The sequence below is a fragment of the Equus caballus genome, chromosome 29 (assembly GCF_041296265.1).
Source record: "Equus caballus isolate H_3958 breed thoroughbred chromosome 29, TB-T2T, whole genome shotgun sequence".
NCBI classification, from domain to species: Eukaryota; Metazoa; Chordata; class Mammalia; order Perissodactyla; family Equidae; genus Equus; species Equus caballus.
In genome coordinates this window covers 24,681,676-24,701,464 of record NC_091712.1, presented here as the reverse complement: position 1 = coordinate 24,701,464, position 19,789 = coordinate 24,681,676, and the positions used below count along the sequence as shown (strand labels likewise).

Here is a 19,789-nt window from a genome sequence, read left to right as displayed (position 1 = left end):
CTAGGAGTTAGATGGGGTCACTCTTTACCACTTTCATCATTTTATCCCAAAGGCTAAGGAAGTTATTATCTATGAATTAGGTTTCTTTGGTGATTATTTCATCATTCCTTGGCCGTTCTTTGTGCGCCAGGCGCTGTTCTAGGTGGTAGGGACCCTGTAGGGAACAGGACGAAGGGTCTGTGAAACTGTTTTCTCGAAACTTACATTTTAGTCAGGGAGACAGACGCAGAGGAATAATTTTACAAAGGTAATTTCAGAAGTGATAACAGTGTAGATTAAATAAAACAGCGCAATGGCGTAGAGCAGGGCATGCATGGCACTGGGGTTGCGAAACGGGTCAGGGGGGCGGGGAATGACCTGGAGCTCATCAAAGACCTCTCTGAAGAAGTGACATGAGAGCTGATACGAATCAGCCAGTCCTGGCAGGTGCCAGGGGTTTTTGCGCCCTTATTATTTAGTTAAGAAAATCGGCAACATAGTATCTCTAATTACTCTGGGATTGTGTCCCTCGTCATCCACAGAGATGTAAATAGACTGATTTCCAGGCGAAAGAGAAACACTTGGTAACCGCACAAGCCATTTATTATGAATATTCTAACACCTTGACCGTTATTCCTGTTTTATCAGGAGACAAGTCAGCCATGGAAAATGAAGACAGTTGTTCTTTCCTGATGGCAGCTAGTTAATTATTGGCAGGTTTTGCAGCTTTTGAAACAGAAGGCGGCATGTGTGGAAGTGAAGTATTGCGATGGAACAGATAGGTCAATAAGGATTCCGTGTCACTTGTAAGAAGATTACATTTGATTTCTCCAGACTTTGAGTGACTGCCTCATAATTGGTAACAAAAACCTGAAGGTGCTGGGTTGGCACATCCTAGTCTCTTTGCAACTAGCACTTCTCACTTGAGAAGCCACGCTATCCCAGCAACTGTAGCAGAAAAGCATGCTCTGACAATCTCCAACTCAAGCCTACTAAGGGACAGCAATATGATAGAGACTATATGGTTTCACATACTTTCAAATATTTGTTTGCATTTTTCTTGTTTTGCTATAGGATGCAAAATTTCACGCATTTGTTTCTGTGGCTGGGTTTTACTTTAATAATCATGTTACTTTACACCCTCTATTTTAAGCTTTTGCCTGCAATTAATTGTGACTCTCTCCTTTACTGCTGATGAGCTTCTTTAAATAATATTTCTTTAAAAGGAGCAAATTCTCCTGGCTACCTTTGTCAATCCCGGAGTTCAGCCTGAGTTTGGGGACACATATTTCCGTCTTCTGCGGTGGTGGGGCTGCAGTGGGGTGAGAGCTGTTTGAGACCAGAAATTGATCAATTTTACCCACACACTCGACTTCTTGGATCATTACCTTCGTTGAAAATGTGGCTGGAACGACAGTCAGGAATCCTGTTCGCAGCATTCCAAATCTGGCTGTGAGAAGCAGGAGGCCAGTGTCCCAGCCCCCGCGCACCTGGACGCAGTCACCGGGAGCCTGCGAGGCTTAACGGCAGCTACCAGAGTTGCTGCTGCATTTCCACCCTCCTGACCACGTGCAATGTGTCTGCCGCCGATACATCTTCCTTGGTGAGGAAGGGAGACATGTGAAAAGTCATGCTGGTGGGAACGGTTGTAATCACTGTTAACAAACAAGGTCCTGATTGCCAATATTACCATCTGTTCCATTGAGTTCCACATATTACCCTGTATGTGGGCTCTGTTAAACAGATTTCTGTACGGCCCAAGGTCACCCTTGATTCATGTAACCAGCCTCTGCAGATGGGTTAAATGGGAACCTCCACGCTGTAGCAAGGATCAAATTCTGAGAAGTACCAAATAGCGTCGTCTGATGCCACGACCCAAGTAAACCGTCAATGACGTCTGCAAAGATGAAATATAGACAGACATCCCTTGACGTATGAAATGGATATATCCCTAAAAAGTTGTCTAAAGTATAAGATTTTATTTATTAAACTCCGCAAGAACTTCCCTGAATAATTCGAGAGCCATTGAGGGTGGGGAGGAAGGAAACTGATTTCAAGAGCAGCTGGAAGTGACGCAAGGAGAGAGCCCAATTTTGTTGGGTCCTGTCCCTTCTCGCAAACGTACTTACTGCTGAGCTGAGTTCTTTCCCCTCCACCCTTCGCACCTGCAGAGGTCTTCTTCATCACGCCCCTTGAGCTGATTCAAGTCAATTAAAACATCTTGATCTTCTTGGCACCGGGGATATGAATAAGACTCACGCACTGCCTCTTAAGAAGGAGGCGCCAGGTGTAGACATAGCAGAGAGGAGGGAGCGATTAACAAGGAGGGGCAGCAATGGTCACGGATGAGTTGGCAGAGGAAGGGCGGTTGAGCAGGTTTTGAAGGTGAACTGGAGTTCCTCAAGCAGAGGTGTGTGTGTTGGGAAGGGCGTTTTGGCAAAGAGAACGTGACTGCAAAGACACATAGCCATGAAATAGCATAGTGTTTTCAGTGAGCCTTAAGTAGACACTATTTGTGTAATGGAATTTTTCCTTACCAATGTTCTTCGTGTCTGTGCTGTAAGGGGGTTTTTCATTGTGGGCTTGGGGACTTACATGAAAAACTTCGTGCTGAATTCCTTTCCATAACAAGTGCTATAAAATAATATTGCGAGATCGTTGCTGCTCTTTGATTATGAACATTTGTGCCAAAACGTCATTTCTTTAAACAAAAAGAAAAGAAATATATATATTTATATATATGTTTAGCAAGCAAATGCTCTGAGCTCATGGAAAAGAGAGACCTAATCCAGTTTTGGGGTCAAGATAGCTTCCTTGAGGAAGACAGATTTGTGCCAAACTTTAAGAGATGAATGGGAATTATCCGGGAAAAGAGTATGTCGGGAAGTGAGGCTGGCACAGGGGAACGCGCTGAGGAGGACAGAGCCTGGCATGTTGCAGGTTGCCAGAGAGGCCGAGAGCACAGAGGAGCGGGGCAGGGTGGGAGAGCACGTAGGCTGGTGAGGGAGGCCAGGATCTGTGCATGCAGGGCTCAGAGCGGCGTGAGAAATTTGGGGCTGCATGCGGACCAATGGGAAACCATGTAAGTTCTAAGTAGGGGAGCAATACGATTAAATCTATTATTTCAAAAGATCACCTTAGATGTAGGATGGAGAAAGGATTCAAGGGAGAGAGGAGGGACCTGCCGGGAGAGTGTTTATATCAATCCACAAGAGAGGATGTTGGACTGGACTCGGTGGGAGAGATGGAGATTAGAAAAGAGAGAGACTTGAGAAATATGGAAGACAACAGTCAGGACCTGGTAATAGAATGGATACACAAGACATGTCAAACTTCACTTCTATTTACATATCTCAAAAGATATCAACAGCTATTTTTATCCATTTCTATATTTGGTTTTTAGGTTTTTTTTCAGTTTATACTTTAAACTTGTGCTTGATTAAATTCCAACCGGATGGAGACTCATGATAGTAAATATCAGAAAATATTTTCAGATTATTGTGATGACATATGGCCCTATAATTTTGGATTTTGTAACAAAGCAGTTTGACTTCTGTCCCATTCGTTTGGATAATGCTATACTATCTAGGAAACTGAAATGTGTTTCTAAAATATGACAGGCTTCAGCTTGTGTGTGTATTAGACACAGGGAAAAATAAAACAGAATGTCTTGGGTTTGAAAGACACAAAATTAATGCAATTCTTTTTTCAAAAAAAAGTATAGATTCTGGGCCAGCCTTGTAGCTCAGTGGTTAAGTTCACACATTCTACTTTGGCGGCTCAGGGTTTGTGGGTTCGGATCCCAGGTTTGGACCTACACATCGCTTATCAAGCCATGCTGTGGCAGGCGTCCCACATATAAAGTAGAGGAAGATGGGCACGGATGTTAGCTCAGGGCCAGTCTTCCTCAGCAAAAAGAGGAGGATTGATGGCAGATGTTAGCTCAGGGCTAATCTTCCTCAAAAAAAAAAAGGACAGATTCTGCACTCTATTTCTATCAATGAAATTTGTTTTTTAAGGTAAGAATAATAGCTTGATTTTTTTCTGCCATAATAATTTAGTCTGTTAAGCTTTTTACACTTAAACAGAGCTGACATCGCAAATTTGGGCAGATACGTACATATAATGCAAGTTGTTCTCCCAGCTGTGCGTGTGGGATTTGTTCTCCGATGCTGGCAGTTAAGTTCAATTTAGTAAGAGCTGTATTCCACCGTGTACCAGAATCTCTGGTTTTTTAAATAGCTAGGTTTTTATGTACTTCCCTTTACTGCCTCCATAAGGAGCAAAGAAAAGGCAGAAGGTAGAGATACAAATGAACCAGGGCAAACTACGCCTTTGTACAGAAGGGAGGAAGCAACCCAAGCAGAAGGGCCCAGAGCAGAGGTACACCTAAGGAGAATTCGTGTGTCTCCAGGACCCACGTGTTTTATAAACAAGAGAAACTGAATTGATGGAGTGTGATCCTATGTACTCACTTAAATTTTCCAAAAACCCCCTTATATCACAAAAGACAAAGCCTTTGAGGATTTACTGGTATGCATTTACCTAAAATACTTCTGGCTTCCATCATGGATACCACTGAAATACCTCCATTGTGTGCTCTTTTTTCACTCTCCAAGACATTTTAAAAAGTGAATGTTGGGCTGGCCCAGTGGCGTAGTGAAGTTCGTGTGCTCCACTTCAGTGGCCTGGCATTTGCTGGTTCGGATCCCAGGCACAGACCTGCACAACACCCATGAACCCATGCTGTGGCAGTGTCCCACATACAAAATAGAGGAAGATTAGCATAGATGTTCTGCTCAGTGACAATCTTCCTCAAGCAAAAAGAGGAAAATTGTTAACATTTTAGCTGTTAGCTCTGGGCCAATTTTCCTCAACAAAAGAAAAAAAGAAAAGAAAGGGAGGGGAAACATTATCAAAGGAAAAACCACTGAGAGACAAAGGAATTGTGCATGTTTATAATTATTAAAAACTACAAAGTATTTGGTTTAAGGGACTGATTGCATCAAGTGCTTGAAAAACAAGTCAAAGGAAACAAAATGATTTTTGAAAAGGTCTAAGTATATATTAATTCACTAGAATATATGCATAATTTAAAATTTTTCCTGGCAGTTTAAGAAAATTTCAATGTTTCAACTATAAGTGAAAATAAGAGAAGTTTCTGGTAAACTAACATGGTAGGGCCTCCAAATTTTCCCTTGTTCATAAAATCAAACGACCACCATGTCAATTAATAATAGGAGGGAGAATTGAAAGTGAAAATATCTTGAGTGTTTATTTTATCCCCTAGGAAAGGAAATTAAATGCTGGCCCTCAGGCTATCAAAGTGAGAGGCAGGGCCTTCCTCTCAACATTTTTATAGGAGGAAATTTTGGTTACATGTCATTTAACCAAATTTTACTTTTAAGGGATGTCTTCCCCAAGAAAGAGTGGGAGATAGCACAAGAAGGGTTAAATATACACCAAAGACTGGATGGACTATGGGAGAAATGGAAGTAGGCGCTGACTTCGCCTGGGTATCAGTAGGGTGTGTGTTCTGCGTGGGTTTCTGTAAGCCAGGGCTGGGAGGTGCCCTCAGGGTTACCACCAGTGGAACCCTCCATTCTCAGAGCTGCCGCCTCTCATCATTTCATTGCTGCCCAGTCGCTGTGGTCCAGTCTCCTTCAGAGTTGGTCTGTGCCTCCACCACAGCTTCCTTTCACCTAGAGTACCAGCCTCCTGATGGACATTTTATTTGTTTTCTGCTTTCTGATGGACAATTGCAATAACTTCTGCTCTTGAGGTTGTCAGTTCTCCTTTCCGATCAGCAAATTTAAGTGACAGTACCAACTTCAATTTAATTCATCAGAATACAAGATGATGGGCTAAATCATATATCCTCACTTGTTCTTTTAAATTTTGGTTATTAATATAACCTTAAATGAAAAGATAAAGAGATATTCATGTTATTGGAGTCTCAAGTATGTTTTTATTGTCTTCATTGCCTCTGTTACCATGATGATTTAAGTCACTTTTTAACACATAATTTGGGGTCTTCCTTTAAAAGCAGGATGCTCTATGTATCTTGTTGCTCAGAACATCTCTTATTTGAAGCAGTTCCAAACGTTACAGAACATAATTAAATCGTCTTCCACTCGTTAAAATGATCCCTTTTTTATTATTACTACTTTATGAGCTTTTTAAATGATTGCAAAGCAAGGACTATAGAAAGTATGATATTCTTAAAAGGAAGATTAGGCTTCCTCGTTGTGAGGAAATGTTCATATATAATGGATAACTGTAGTCTTTTTACACTAGAAATAGGAAATTTAACAACTGAATATGCCTACATTACTGAAATTATCTATGTCAATATCATGACTTTGATCTTTGATGTTTAATTTGCGTAAGCAACGTTCACCTCCCAAATGATTTGCTGCCTTCAAATATGTTAACCTCTGCCTACAATTAACAACCTAATTTGAAGAAGAAGATAGACTAAAGAATTTTAACTTAATCAAGAGTTGCCATGCTTGCTCATTCCTCTTGTTTAAAGCTTTGTTTTCTTACTGGCTAGGAATATTTTAATAGACTTTCTTTCGATAGAATTTCCTGGTCTTATAAGTATCACTGAGTTAAAAATGAGCAGCTGTAGAGCCAGCCCTGATGGCCTAGTGGTTAAAGTTCGGCACTGTCACCACTTCAGGGGCCCAGGTTCAGTTCCCAGTCGCGGAACCACACCACTTGTCTGTCAGTTGCCATGCTGTGGTGGTGGCCCTCAGAGAAGAACTAGAAGGACTTACAATTAGGATATACAACCATGTACTGGGGTTTGGGGAGACAAAAACAAAAGAACAGCTGTAGCAGGGTTTCTAAGAAGTAGTCATACATTTTTCTATAACCAAAAGCTGTAGAAGTAGGAAAAGGATTATTTAAATTCATTTATACCTGACATTTTCCCAGACTCCATTTAAATCACTAGTGCCTCAATTCTGGACTCATCGCATTGTAAATTAATTCCTTTCTAAAATTGTCTTTATGTACTCATTTGTTTTATCAGTTTGGTTGTACGTTCCAAAGATAATTTCTCGAACACGGATGAATGACATTCATTTCTCCTTCATTTACCCAGTGCTGCTGCCGAAGCTGATGGCATTGAACCATTAATAAACATCCTGTCCAGTAAACGAGATGGAGCTGTTGCCAACGCGGCCACAGTGTTAACAAACATGGCAATGCAGGAGCCCCTGCGTGTAAACATACAGAGTCACGACATCATGCACGCCCTCATCGGCCCGCTGCATTCTGCCAACACGGTCGTGCAGAGCAAAGCAGCCCTCACTGTGGCTGCAACTGCCTGTGATGCTGAGGCCCGGACAGAGGTGAGAGTTTCAGTAACAATTGTTCTCTTGTTTTTCTGGTCCGTACCGTATTGATAGATTAATTGGAAACATTTTCAAGTGTTTGAACCTACTCATCATTTAAGTCCTTCAAAATTGGTGCAACACTTTGGAAAACAAATTGGCATTATCTAGCAAAAAAGATGAGTGTACTCTATAATTTGTTTCTAAGTATGTACTTATGACAATCTCTTGTCTCTGTGCACCAGGAAGCGTTGTTTATAATATCTACACAACTGGAAACAAACTGATTGTCCAATTGTTAAGAGAATAGATAAGTAAATTTGTGGTATATTCATAAAATGGGATCTCACGTCCCTGAAAATGAACGAACGGCGGCTACAGACATCAACAGAGCTGAATCTCAACAAGCATTATGCTGAGCAAAATCAAGTTGCAGAAGAGTACATACTTATGATTCTATTTATATAACACTCAAAAATATGCAAAGCTAAGCAATATGTTGTTTAGGCATATGTACGTATAAGTCAAAACTATCAAAAAAGCAGGAGAATGATTAAACCCAAATTCAAGAAAGTGGTGGCCTCTTGGGGGATTAAGAGGGTAGATGTGATTGAGAGGAGCAGGCAGGGGTTCAAGGTCATTGAAATGTGCCATTTCTTGAGCTGAATGGTAGACAAACAAGTGTGCCTTTTACTATGATGCTTTAAATTATACATATGGGTTATACATAATCTTGCGTTTCTTTTGTATTTCAAAATTTAAAAATATAGAATTGCTCTTTTTACAAGTCCATCATATAAAAGTGTTTGGTTCTATTTATAAGACACTTTATATAAACCCACAATCATCCCTTTTTCTCTTGCCTTTCTCATATTTATCTGTCATATGGCACTCATTCAAACAGCCTAGGACTTTGTTCCTCTCTCCCCAATGTAGATAACAATAGCTAACATTTATGGAGCACTCACCATGCACCAGGCACTGTGCTAAGCATTTTAAATGCATTTAAACCTCACTTGAAATAGGTATGTTTGTAGTCCCCATTTTAGAGATGAGGAAAATGAGATTTAAAGAGATAATGTGCTTAAACAGAGCTGGTAAGTTGGTAGGTCAGGAATAGGCGAGCACATCTTTCTGAGTCCAGAGCCCATGCTCTCACACTATGCTGTCTGCTCAGACAACTAACAAATCTTTTCTCTCTGTCTTTAAGATATCTATTTTATCCTCCTTCTTTGTTCTTATTGACTCAATACGTCCTTAAAGTGGTAAGATGGACACCAAATATTTATTTACCAACTACTGTGTGCCAGGCACTATAGCAGGCATTGGCAACATGGTGATCAATGAAAGGGTCTTGATCACACCTCCACGCAGCTTGCAGAGTAGTCCTCTATTTCCTGGAATACTGCAACTGACTTTACTGCTCTCCCTACCCTGCCACCTCCTCGTCCCCACACTGCCTCCAGACTGATCTTTCAAATGTATGACCCTCCTTGCATCATTACAAGTGCCCAGTGGCGTGCCAGTGCTCGTGGTGAAAGTTAAGCTGCTTAGCGTGCTATGCAAGAGCTCTTGACAATCCGCATCCACCTGCCTGAGCCCAAATTCTCTTCCCAGGAGTAACTACACTCCAGAAATATCTGTAATTCTGTCAGTATGCTCTCTTCTCTTATTTATACCTCCTTGATTTCTCTGCTTGGAAAGCTAGTCTCACTCTTGTCCACCGGATAAAATCCTGTTTCTCTGTCAAAACCCAGCTCAGCCATCCTGTCCCCTATGGGGCCTTTCATCAGTCCTCAAACTTGGGTGCGTCTTCATCCTTCTTCCATTGCGCCCTATACATGCCTTCCTTGTCCTCCGTTTTGCATTGTATGGTTCTTGTATGAAAGACCATAAGCTCCTTGAGGCTCCAGGGAACAGAATTGAGGTTTTTCTCCCCTGTGTCCGTGTCATTAATATATACCTGGCATATGTGTGTGCTTAATAAACAGTTGTTAAATTAATAAGTAAATGAGTAAGTGGAGGAATGAATGGAGGCATTAATAAATGAATCAGATCTTTGCCAAAAGAACACATGGGGTTAAATAACTTTGTATTATACTCAGAGTTAAAGATGTTCAGAAATTTGGTCTGCTAAGCATAAGATGCTTCGAGAAAACTCTTCTAAGCTGTCCAAGTTACATACGCTGATGTGTAATCCCTCCCAGAGTCCCAATATTTGAGAAGAAAATGACTGAGAGTGGATCATACCCCACAAGGGCTCTTGTCTTCAGATAATACACATAGAGATGGGTAGAATATTCTTTTTGTCCTCCAGGTTCTGATAATACCATATTGCATTTTGGACAGTGAGACAAGAGCTCTGTCAAATATTTTTTTTTTCTGATAGGAATAATTTTTTGTGTATTTTTTTTTTTAAAGATTTTATTTTTTCCTTTTTCTCCCCAAAGCCCCCGGTACATACTTGTATATTCTTCGTTGTGGGTCCTTCTAGTTGTAGCATGTGGGATGCTGCCTCAGCGTGGTTTGATGAGCAGTGCCATGTCTGCGCCCAGGATTCGAACCAACGAAACACTGGGCCGCCTGCAGCGGAGCGCACGAACTTAACCACTCGGCCACGGGGCCAGCCCCATCTGATAGGAATAATTTTATACATGAGGAAGTTCTTTTAATAATGTAATTAATGTAACTCTGTCCAATTCCTTGTTCTCTTTCTTCTCTTTTTCACTCCTTAGAGAAGTGAAGAGAAGACACTGCAGGGATAACAAAAATGGGTCTCTTTCTAGGCACTTGCTTCCATGTTGCTTTGGCCACTCTGCCGACTTGGCGATAGTGTCCAGTGACGTGGGTGGCACTTGCCTGCATCAGTTCCTGCTGCCCAGCCTTGGGGACTGTATTAGTTTCCCATTACTGCCATAACTGAGTGGCTTAAAGCCATACAAATCTATTATCTTACAGTTTGGGAGGCCAGAAATCTGAAAATGGGTCTTATAGGTTAAAATCAAGGTGTCAGCAGAGCTGTGTCCCTTTTGGAAACTTTACGAGAAAATCTGTTTCTTGCCTTTTCTAGCTTTTCCCATCTGCCTGCTTTCTTTGTCTGTGGCCCTTTCCTCCATCTTCAAAGCGTTACTCCAGTCTCTGCTACCACACATCTCCTTTCTCTGCTCCTGGCGCTCTCATCTCCCTCTTGTCAGGACTCTTGTTATTAAATTAGACCCACCTATAATCTAGGACAACCTCCCCATCTCAAAATCCTTAACTTAATCACACCTGCAAAATCCTTTCTGGGGACAAGAACATCTTTGGGGGACCATTATTCCATTGACCACAGGGCCAGACAAACATTCTTTGTTGAGGAGCAGAAGGATGAACACAGGACGTCCCACTTGTAGGCAGTGAGACGATAGGCTGTTTGTCCGGTCCCCGCCCCATGGAACATCACGATGACCTCCCTCGACTGCTTTACTGTCGTCTCTTCTTGACTTTGAACAGAAAACTGGGCTCCTGTCTGTAAGGTTTTGCAATAGATGGTTTTCCTTGAATTTAATAAATCCAAATATAGACACAACCTAAAATGTTTTCCCATAGTTAAAACCTTTTAACAATCAAATAATGAGATTCTTTTAAAGTGCAAATGTTTATCTCCTGTACTCTAAAATGTGTAAATTTTGGTTTCTACTTTTAGTTAAGAAACGCAGGTGGACTGGAGCCCCTGGTCGAGCTCCTGCGCTCCAAGAATGATGAAGTGAGAAAGAATGCCAGCTGGGCTGTAATGGTCTGCGCCAACGAGGAGCTGATGGCCGTTGAATTATGCAAGCTCGGGTGAGTGGAGCTGGCTCAAGTTTCTGGCTGAGATGAAGAGCAGAAGATGAAGAAGCACACTCCTGAGGCCCAAAGAAGGTCAAGCAGAGTCTGCATTCCCACCCTCAGGCTGCAGAGCGCTCAGGGGCTCTGCGTGTCACAGCGCCGGCCTTACCTCTGAAGGGACTGCCTAGCGGAAACTGAGTCCCTTCCTCTCGCTTCCACTTAGCGCTCTCCCTCACCACCTTTACGAAATCCTCTTCCACGTTTCCTCTTCTACTTTTTCATCTTGATAAATGCTTCTCTTTCACTTTCTTCTACTATTGCTAAACACAATCCTATTTGTCTTTCAACTTTCAAAGCTAAAATAAGATGGACACGCCCAAACTACCATCTCCATTTTTCTCTCTTCCCCACCCAAACCTTGTCATTAGAATTATGCGGTTAACTGGCCTCCCCAAATCTGCTCTCCTCACTACCAGCAGATGAGTTAGTTGCCTTTAGCATATCAGCAAATAGGGTTTTAAGATTCTACGGACAGGTTTACCCTATTTCTAACCATTTTTATTCTTTGTATCTATCTCCTGGTGAGCTGAAACAGTTGGAGTCCAACACTAATTTTGCTTTAAATGAAGAACCGTTTTTCTGAGCGTCCTTTTTAACTGTTTGAATATGGGTTACTACGTGGCATATATGTTCTCAAAAAGGCCTGCTCTGTCTTCATCATTCTGTCAGTATCACTTTATCTCAAAGAGTGAATGGCTTTAACCTTCCGTCTGAATTCTTCCTTCAAGATCTTAGCTAGGTATATAAATGAGAACTTAGTGTTGGATTGCCTGTATAAAGCTAATAATGCTTTTTCCTTTTGTTGACAGGGCCTTAGATATCCTTGAAGAAATTAATCTCTCAGTAAGTCGAAAAAATAAATTCAGTGAGGCAGCTCATAACAAATTGCTCAACAACCACTTGTCTCTGAAATACAGCCAGACTGGGTATTTGTCATCAAGTAACATAATTAGTGATGGATTCTATGATTACGGTCGGGTAAGTGGCAGCCCTAATTTTTCTTTTAGTTTGTGTGATAATTTCTTCTTTAGTCATGATGCCATAACATTGCAACTCTATAACCACCTAACAGACCTTATATTTTTATAGACAGAAACTGGGGGGTCAGACTTCATCCTTAGCTTTGTCTGGCTATAAGAGTTTGCATTTGTGTACAGTTTTAACTAGAATCTGATTACTCGTGCTTAAATCAGCTGACTAATGCTAGTCTTGTGTTTCAGAGAAGATAGAAGGAGCATTTCATTTGAGGGGTTCTGTTACTTTTAGGGCTCAATGTTAGTGATAAAAATTTAAGTATAATGTTTTCATTTTATTAATTATAATCTAATTGAAATTAATGAAATCGTAATATTGAATTTTAAAATATAATGTAGAAGAATATTATTTGACTTCACATTTCTGATTATGATTTTAAAAACAACATATAGTGTAATGCAGTGTTAATGTTGAGAGAAATGGGAAGCTAAAATTTAGAATCTTGAGGACTTTTTGACATTGCTGCTTAAATCAGCATTTTCTTCTTCTTCTGGAAACCAAAAGCAATAAGGAGAATGGGGAAAATTTCAAAAATCCACCAATCCCAGTTTAGGCAAAACTAGGAAACAGATAGGATCCACAGACTTCCCCCAGATTTAAGAGTTACTAAAAGTCCCTGAAATCAGGCAGAAGCTGTGCAAGAGGGAGAATGAAAAGGAAAACAAAACAGCACAGAGAGGGACAAGAGAGCTGGTGGTGGCAGATCTCAGCAGGCACCATCAAAAATATATACTTCCTGAGGTGATGAGAGGACTCAGAAGCGCAAAAGCTGTATGTCCCGTTTGCCAGGTGGGCGCAGGCCCTGAGGAATCGGGGTGAGCAAGGCTGGCAGCAGAAGCCGTCTTGGACCAATCCGGTTCAAAGAAGCAGAGGAAAGAGGCTGTAAGAGGATCACATAGCTGAGCCATACTTGCAGGAAACACCCTCATGGTAACAAAATCTGAGACATTTTGAATAATGAAAACCAGCCAGCCTAAAACTTTATCTCTTCCTTCTGCTTCCCCCGGCCACCACCACCACAGCTACCATCACACACATACCCCTACAAACCGCTGAGAAGTTGCTGATCCAAGACAGCCTATCTCTTTCAATGATGAGTAGTTTTTAAAAAGCTGTACAACGTTATTCGTACAAAGATGCTTTACGAAAAACCGACAAGGAACGCTTACAAGAAAAATGTTGCCATGGATCAGATAAAATTGTGGCAAAATCTATTTGTCCGTGAATTTTTTAAAAATTTAATGAGGCAATACCCTTTATAAAGGAGAGTTCTCTAATTCATTCATTCAGTAAATATTAAGTTTCTAATATTGTAGGCTTTGACTATGTCAGTGAACAGAAGAGACACAGATGTCTACTCCCACGGTCGCGGTGAGAGGAGACAGACAATAAGCAATAAGCATCACAAACAAATGAATGAAGTCACAGGATGGAAATAAGAGCTATGGGTGGGGGGAATGTGGAGCAGAGGCAGGATAAGGGGGCTCTGTAGTGCTGGGGACTAGTGGGCTTGATGGTTGTAATTTTAGAAACTGTGGTCAGGTAGGCCCCGCTGAGAGGGTAATACCTGAGCAAAATCTTGACGGAGGTGAGGGACTTCACCATGGGGATATCTGGGGGAGAGCTTTCTAGGCGGAGGAGACCAGTGCAGAAGCCACAGGGTGTAAACAGGCTTGGCATATTGAAAGCACAGCAAAGTCAGTGTAGCCAGGGCTGAGTGAACCACGGGCCAGAATAGTAGAGACTATATCAGAGAGGAGAGAGAGACCCTCGCATGTAAGTCGTGTAGACAACTGGAAGGATTTTGGCCTTTGGTCTGAATGAAGTGGAAACCTTGGCAGGGTTCTGGGTGGACGAATGACATGATCTGTCTTATTTTACAAGGATCATGAAAAGCATCTTGGATGAGAGAGGAATCTAATTATAACATGACTGGAAAAAGACCTCAGAAGGCGATCTGGTCTAACCCTCTTCACCAGGCTGGTAAAATTGCTGGGACTAGCCTTTGTCTAGCCTATTTTTAGACATCCTCGTGACACTTTTAGTGATCTGTTTAGTAACTAGTTACTTCTACAGACCATAAGTTCTCCCTAATATATATAGATGAATTTGCAAAGTCAGATACTCTCAGAGGCCAAACTGATAATTATGGTGTGAAAAAGCTGAGTACAAAGCAATAGAGATTATGGGGAACTGTCTTGCCCAAAGGTGAGCTATCCACAAACTTCAGGTTCCCATTTCTAAATGTGTGTGTTTATGTGCTTGTGAGTGTGTGTGTGTGTAAAACTAGACCCCTCAAGCAGTTGAGAACATATTCTATCAATAGCCATTTTTTAAAAGATGCCCCATCCGGATATTATTTTTCAACCCTTAAATTATCTACAGATAAATCCTGGCACCAAACTTCCGCCTTTGAAGGATCTCGCCTTTCAAGAACCAAGTGATCTCCGTGCTATACTCTTAGTTAACAGTAAATCTTCTGAAGTGTGAGTCTTTCTGGGGAGGAGGCATCCAGGGAAACACATGATTTTTTTGTTTGTCCATCATCACGTGAATATGTAAAGATTCCCCGTACAGTACCTTTTTCTCCCTTGTATTTAGACCACCCTAAAAATAAACACGGGTCCATAAACTCATAGCTTGATGTAGTCAAGACCGTGGAATAACTACAACCATAGTTTTGCCTTTGACTTCACTTCAGCAGTCAATTCCATGTATATTTCTGCAGTCAGGACTTATTCCTCTTCTGGCAACATGAAGTAACTGAAAAAAGTGTAAATAGACAGGAGCAAACCAAGATCAATTATGTTTGCACATCTCCAGAACTGTATGCAGGTATACGCTGTCCAATTTTTTTAATAAAATAAGAAATAATAGAGCTAAAAATTATAGCTTGGACATTCTTCTTTAAAATGGTCATGTATACCTGTATATTTATATAATACATTTTATGTGACACATTTTATAAAAATATTTCCTGTTCTGGCTCGTGAAAAGCTTTATAATATTCTTTTTGTCTTATTTTGACCTCTCCTTCATGCTTTTCAAAGAATATGTCACTGTTAAAAGGCAGCTCCAAATGTGATTTTCAGAAAAAAATCTGTTTTGTAAGACAAAGACAATACTGGCAAATAAATTATTTTAATTTGTGCATAATTTCAAATATGTACAACTTTAGCTCTCCACCTGCATCTATGGAAGATAAATCATCAGACGTTGGTTATGGACGGAGTATTTCTTCTTCATCTTCCTTAAGAAGAGCAAGTAAAGAAAAGACCAAGTAAGAAAATGGTGTTCTATCTGTACTCAAATAATTCTCCCCTTAATTTGGGAGTAAAAAAAAGCAAATTTAGACTTTGGCAACTTAATTCGTATTATTCCTACAGTAATGTGATTTCCTAATTGCTTTTTTTAAATTGCTGATGGAAAAGGAGGCAGAAAACCTGGTTTTACCTCCTGTCTGCTGTGACCTACAGTGAGGTCTTGAGCACAAGACTCAGCGTCTGTGCACACGTTTATCTCCTTCTCTGGAGATGGAATAATGCCCGGAGCCCCGCTTCACAGGACTGAAAGGAATCAAAACATACAATGGGAGTGAAAATGCCTTAGGGATTATGAAAAGCTTTGCAAATGTAATGTATTGTTATTTTCCATATGATTGAAATTGGTTATGGTTTTTTTCAAATAAGAAAAAATAGTTATCATTTTAGTGCTGCATTTGGATCTCCCACAGAAGAGAAATCAGAACCTGCTTCCGGTCGAAACACAGCTCTTGGCAAAGGCACCGCTAAAGAAAAAGCATCGAGGTAAGAAGTGTGTCACTGTCTTTGCGTTAGAATCCCATCAGGTCATAATTGCCCAACAAAGTTGGTTGGAAAGGGAAGGGCTAGTTTTTGAATGGGAAGTGTTTCTTATGGAATCAGTATAAACGAGGCAAGACTCCTGAGATGTAATTAAAAGGTAACTTTGTTTTTGTCTCTTTAAAACTTACCCAGAGGGAATTTCTTCTCCTGCCTCTGGATGAGAACTCTCTTTGATCACTGTAAAATCCTACAATCATTCTAATTCACAAACGACAACAGAAACAGCAGACTCCAGTTGGTCATTCGAAACTCCAGCCCTGTGTAGTAATGAACTTAAAATGACCTTTCCTGCCCTTCCCCACAGCCGCCCCCGCAGGGGGTGAGCCCAGACCCTGGAGTGTGGTGGTTCTCGCTCTCGGGACTTGTGCTTCCACATCTGCTCCCCGTCTTGCTCACAGAGATTATACTCGTTACTTGTTGGGCTTTAGAACCGAGAGAGACCATCGTGGCCTCTTGGCCGGCTCTGAGGCAGGTGTCTCCCTTTGGTCTACCCAACTGCCGTCCTGGGGAAGAATCGGCCTTCTGCCACCTTGATAAGGGAACGATGGGCCACTGGTCTGATAAGTGACCGGTACAGACATATTATACATATCATCATCAATCAAAGCCTGTCTTTCCCTCTGGTATCTCTGATACCACCTCAGCTTTGATTTTGGGTGGTTCTCCTATCCTGGGCTCTTTTTATCTTATTTTTCTTACAGCTCAGTCTGATTCTTAATCCTAAAGCTTTTGGAAAAGAATGGGCAGTCCTTCTGGGTTGAAATTTATTTCGTATACTTGTAAATATCAAAATGCTGATCTTCAGACAGCCATGAGTTTTTAATTGTGATATTTGATATTAATGTTTTGCTGTAACATTTGGAAGCGCTCACATCGTTATCTCATTTGACCCATGTCTCCTTGTTCTATGGATGAGTCCTTTCTTCTCTGGTCCTCTTTGCTCTCTCCTCATCCTCTACAAAGACCTTACATATTGATAAGTTTTTGTATATCCATTGCCTATTGAACTTCTCTATCCTGTTACCCAGGAAACAAAACGTCCAAACTAAAGTCATTGTTCTCCCCAACTCCCAAACCTCCTCCTCCACCTCTATTCCCTCTGTCGATTAATGTGTCCATTTTCCCATACAATTACCCAAATCTAGGCGTCATCTGAAAGTCCTTCTCCCTTATCCCCAGCACTGAACGAATCTCTTAGTCCTATCCACTCTGTGTCTTAAATGTCTCTTGCATCATTCTTTCCTTCATTTTCACTTTTACTTCCCCAGTTTGGGTCTTTATATTATATCTCAATCTCATTAATCTCCTTATTATAAGAGCATCTTGCCTTTTGAATAGCCATCCATAAACCCATCCTCCACAATATCCCGCAGAGTTAACTTTTGGAAATAAAAGTCTGATCATATTACTCTGCCTAAAATAAGAACTCCTTAAATCTTCCAGATGGAGTCCAGACTCCAACCGTGGCATACCTTGGCCGAGCCTTCCATGTCTCGTAGCCATGGCAAATTCCTGTTCTTTCTTCGTTCTCTTTATGTTTTTGTTTTTGTGAGGCCTTCCCTGATCACTCCAGGTTAAATATTCTCTTTGTTTCCACTCATTTGTGAATTTGATTCTATCTCTTACATGTAACCTGAACTGATTGATGTTGATTTATTTATTTTTCTTACTGAGCAATGAGCTGCTCGAGATCTGGGACCATGCCTTTTCAATCTTTTTATTCAAAGAGCCTAGAATAATATCAGGCACATCAGGGACAGTAAAGAAGCATTTATTGATCAAATATTCACAAATTATTTCAAATATTGAACGCTGGTGGTTGGAAGGAATAGATGTTTGACTCCCTTACAATATGCCCAGGGAGAATAATTGTAAACAAATGAGGATAATCATTCCTTCCATACCATTTCCATTCTCCTCCTTGTCTCTGCATATTCTTGCATCTCACTTCTTGCTTGAAGATAAACCCTGATGTGCTCCCAATATTCAAGAGGATTGTTAGCATAAAGGAGGACACACAAATTTTGGATTCAGACAAAACTGGTCCACGGCTTTTTTATCTGTAAAATGGAAGTGATGATTCCTTCCTCATAGAGGTGCTGGGAGAGTAGGTGAGATGATGTATGGAAAGTGCCTACACCATTGCCTTGCCATATTTAAGTGATTGATGTCAGTCCAGTCTCTTTCCCCTTCTTAGCCCTGGGTCCACAGCGGGATAGATTGGTCATAATCTTGTTGTCCTCTTGTCGATCTTTTGGTCAACTCTTCTTGTCCTGTGACTATAAAAACTTTGGACCCCTAGAGAGAGTAAAATATTTGAGATCTCCTCATCTAATAATGTCACTGAGCATGTATAATGTTAACAAAAAGTTACTGAGAGATACTGACAAAGAATAGTGAGACCTCTGGAACCACGAAGGGGCTGAATTTTTGAAAAGGAGAGGAGAGAAGAGATGGGAAACAAGCAAGTCAATTATGTGTGCGGTGGCCTAATACGGACAAAAAAAGTATGGATTTCTCTCTTCTTGATGAATATCATTACCACATACCATGTAAATTAAAATCCTTCAGCAAGAAGCTCTCACCGGGTGAGCAGCCACCATGTTATTTTCGTGTTGGAAGGTTTTCGTTGCACTCTCCTTGACGGCAAAACATTCACAGGAGAGGAGATTAATTTATTTCCCATTTATTCAGTCACCTTCTTGATGCTTTCACAGACGTCACTGAAACCAACGTCTAATATGCCCTCTAAAGCTTTTCATTATAAAGACCATTCTCCTTACAATAAACATTTACTATTCCTATTTGTGAAATGTATTTTGAGTTCTATCTGTAGTATATTTTTGTATTCGGTCCAGTTTTCATAAAGTTGATTGCACCTGAGTCTGTTATACACACTTAAAAGTTTATTGTTTTTCTGACTCCTGTTTTGTCTCCTTCTAGTCTGTTCATCTCTGGAGACTTCTGGATATCTACAGCACATACTTTAACATTTCTGCTTCTTGGATGATCTTGATTCCAATCCTAATGGCTTCCTAAAACATTTTTGTTTTTAAAATAATTTTTCTCAAACTCTCTTTTTACCTTACTGGTTTTTCTCTTCCTCTCCCTGCGTGCACACACACACACACACACACACAAACACGTGAAGACACACAACGTACCCTTCTACACCCAGAATAAATGTATCTCCACCTTGTACAATACTCTCTTCTCATACTTTTGGAATAGATTGAGTGGAATAGGACACTCAATTGGAATAGATTTCTTTCAATATTTAGCTTCTCCAGTTTCTGATGTTTATCACTCGTGGAATTTATCGAATGCTACCTGGTATTGTGATTATTTTTCACATACCAAAATCTTCCTGCTTAAATTGAAACCCCAAGCAGGCTGGATTCATGACTTATATTTCCCTCACTAGCCTTGCCCTGTAATTTATATATTCAAATAGTTGATGGTATCAAAAAGGAGCAAGTGATTAAATTTTGAAAATGTCATTACTCAATTTGGAGCCAGACAAATCTCTCTCTCTAATTACCTACTCCTCCACCAATGGAATATCCCTATGGTTTGGGATTCACACAGTAAATCTCTCTTTTCTGAGGTAGTTTTGCTAACGTCTGCAAGCAAGGTAAAAGTTCTGCTATCTTTAGTCATAAATTGATGTTCTTTCTGAGGATTAATTTTACAGGAGTTAAT

At 40.7% G+C, this 19,789-nt stretch overlaps 1 protein-coding gene across 8 annotated transcripts in view; it reads left to right on the top strand.

The window, feature by feature from the left end:
- ARMC3 (armadillo repeat containing 3) overlaps window positions 1–19,789 on the top strand; it is a 92,143-nt gene that overhangs the window by 55,890 nt on the left and 16,464 nt on the right. For 3 of the 8 annotated variants that reach the window (XM_070255426.1, XM_023632260.2, XM_070255425.1), the window contains 6 exons: window positions 7,091–7,340; window positions 11,008–11,144; window positions 11,999–12,167; window positions 14,610–14,710; window positions 15,403–15,504; window positions 15,935–16,030. In XM_070255426.1, coding sequence (XP_070111527.1) covers window positions 7,091–7,340; window positions 11,008–11,144; window positions 11,999–12,167; window positions 14,610–14,710; window positions 15,403–15,504; window positions 15,935–16,030 — 855 coding nt within the window. Of the gene's footprint in view, window positions 1–7,090; window positions 7,341–11,007; window positions 11,145–11,998; window positions 12,168–14,609; window positions 14,711–15,402; window positions 15,505–15,913; window positions 16,031–19,789 lie in introns of all 8 variants that reach the window. The other 5 variants (XM_023632264.2, XM_023632258.2, XM_070255423.1 and 2 more) reach the window with 2 other exon arrangements.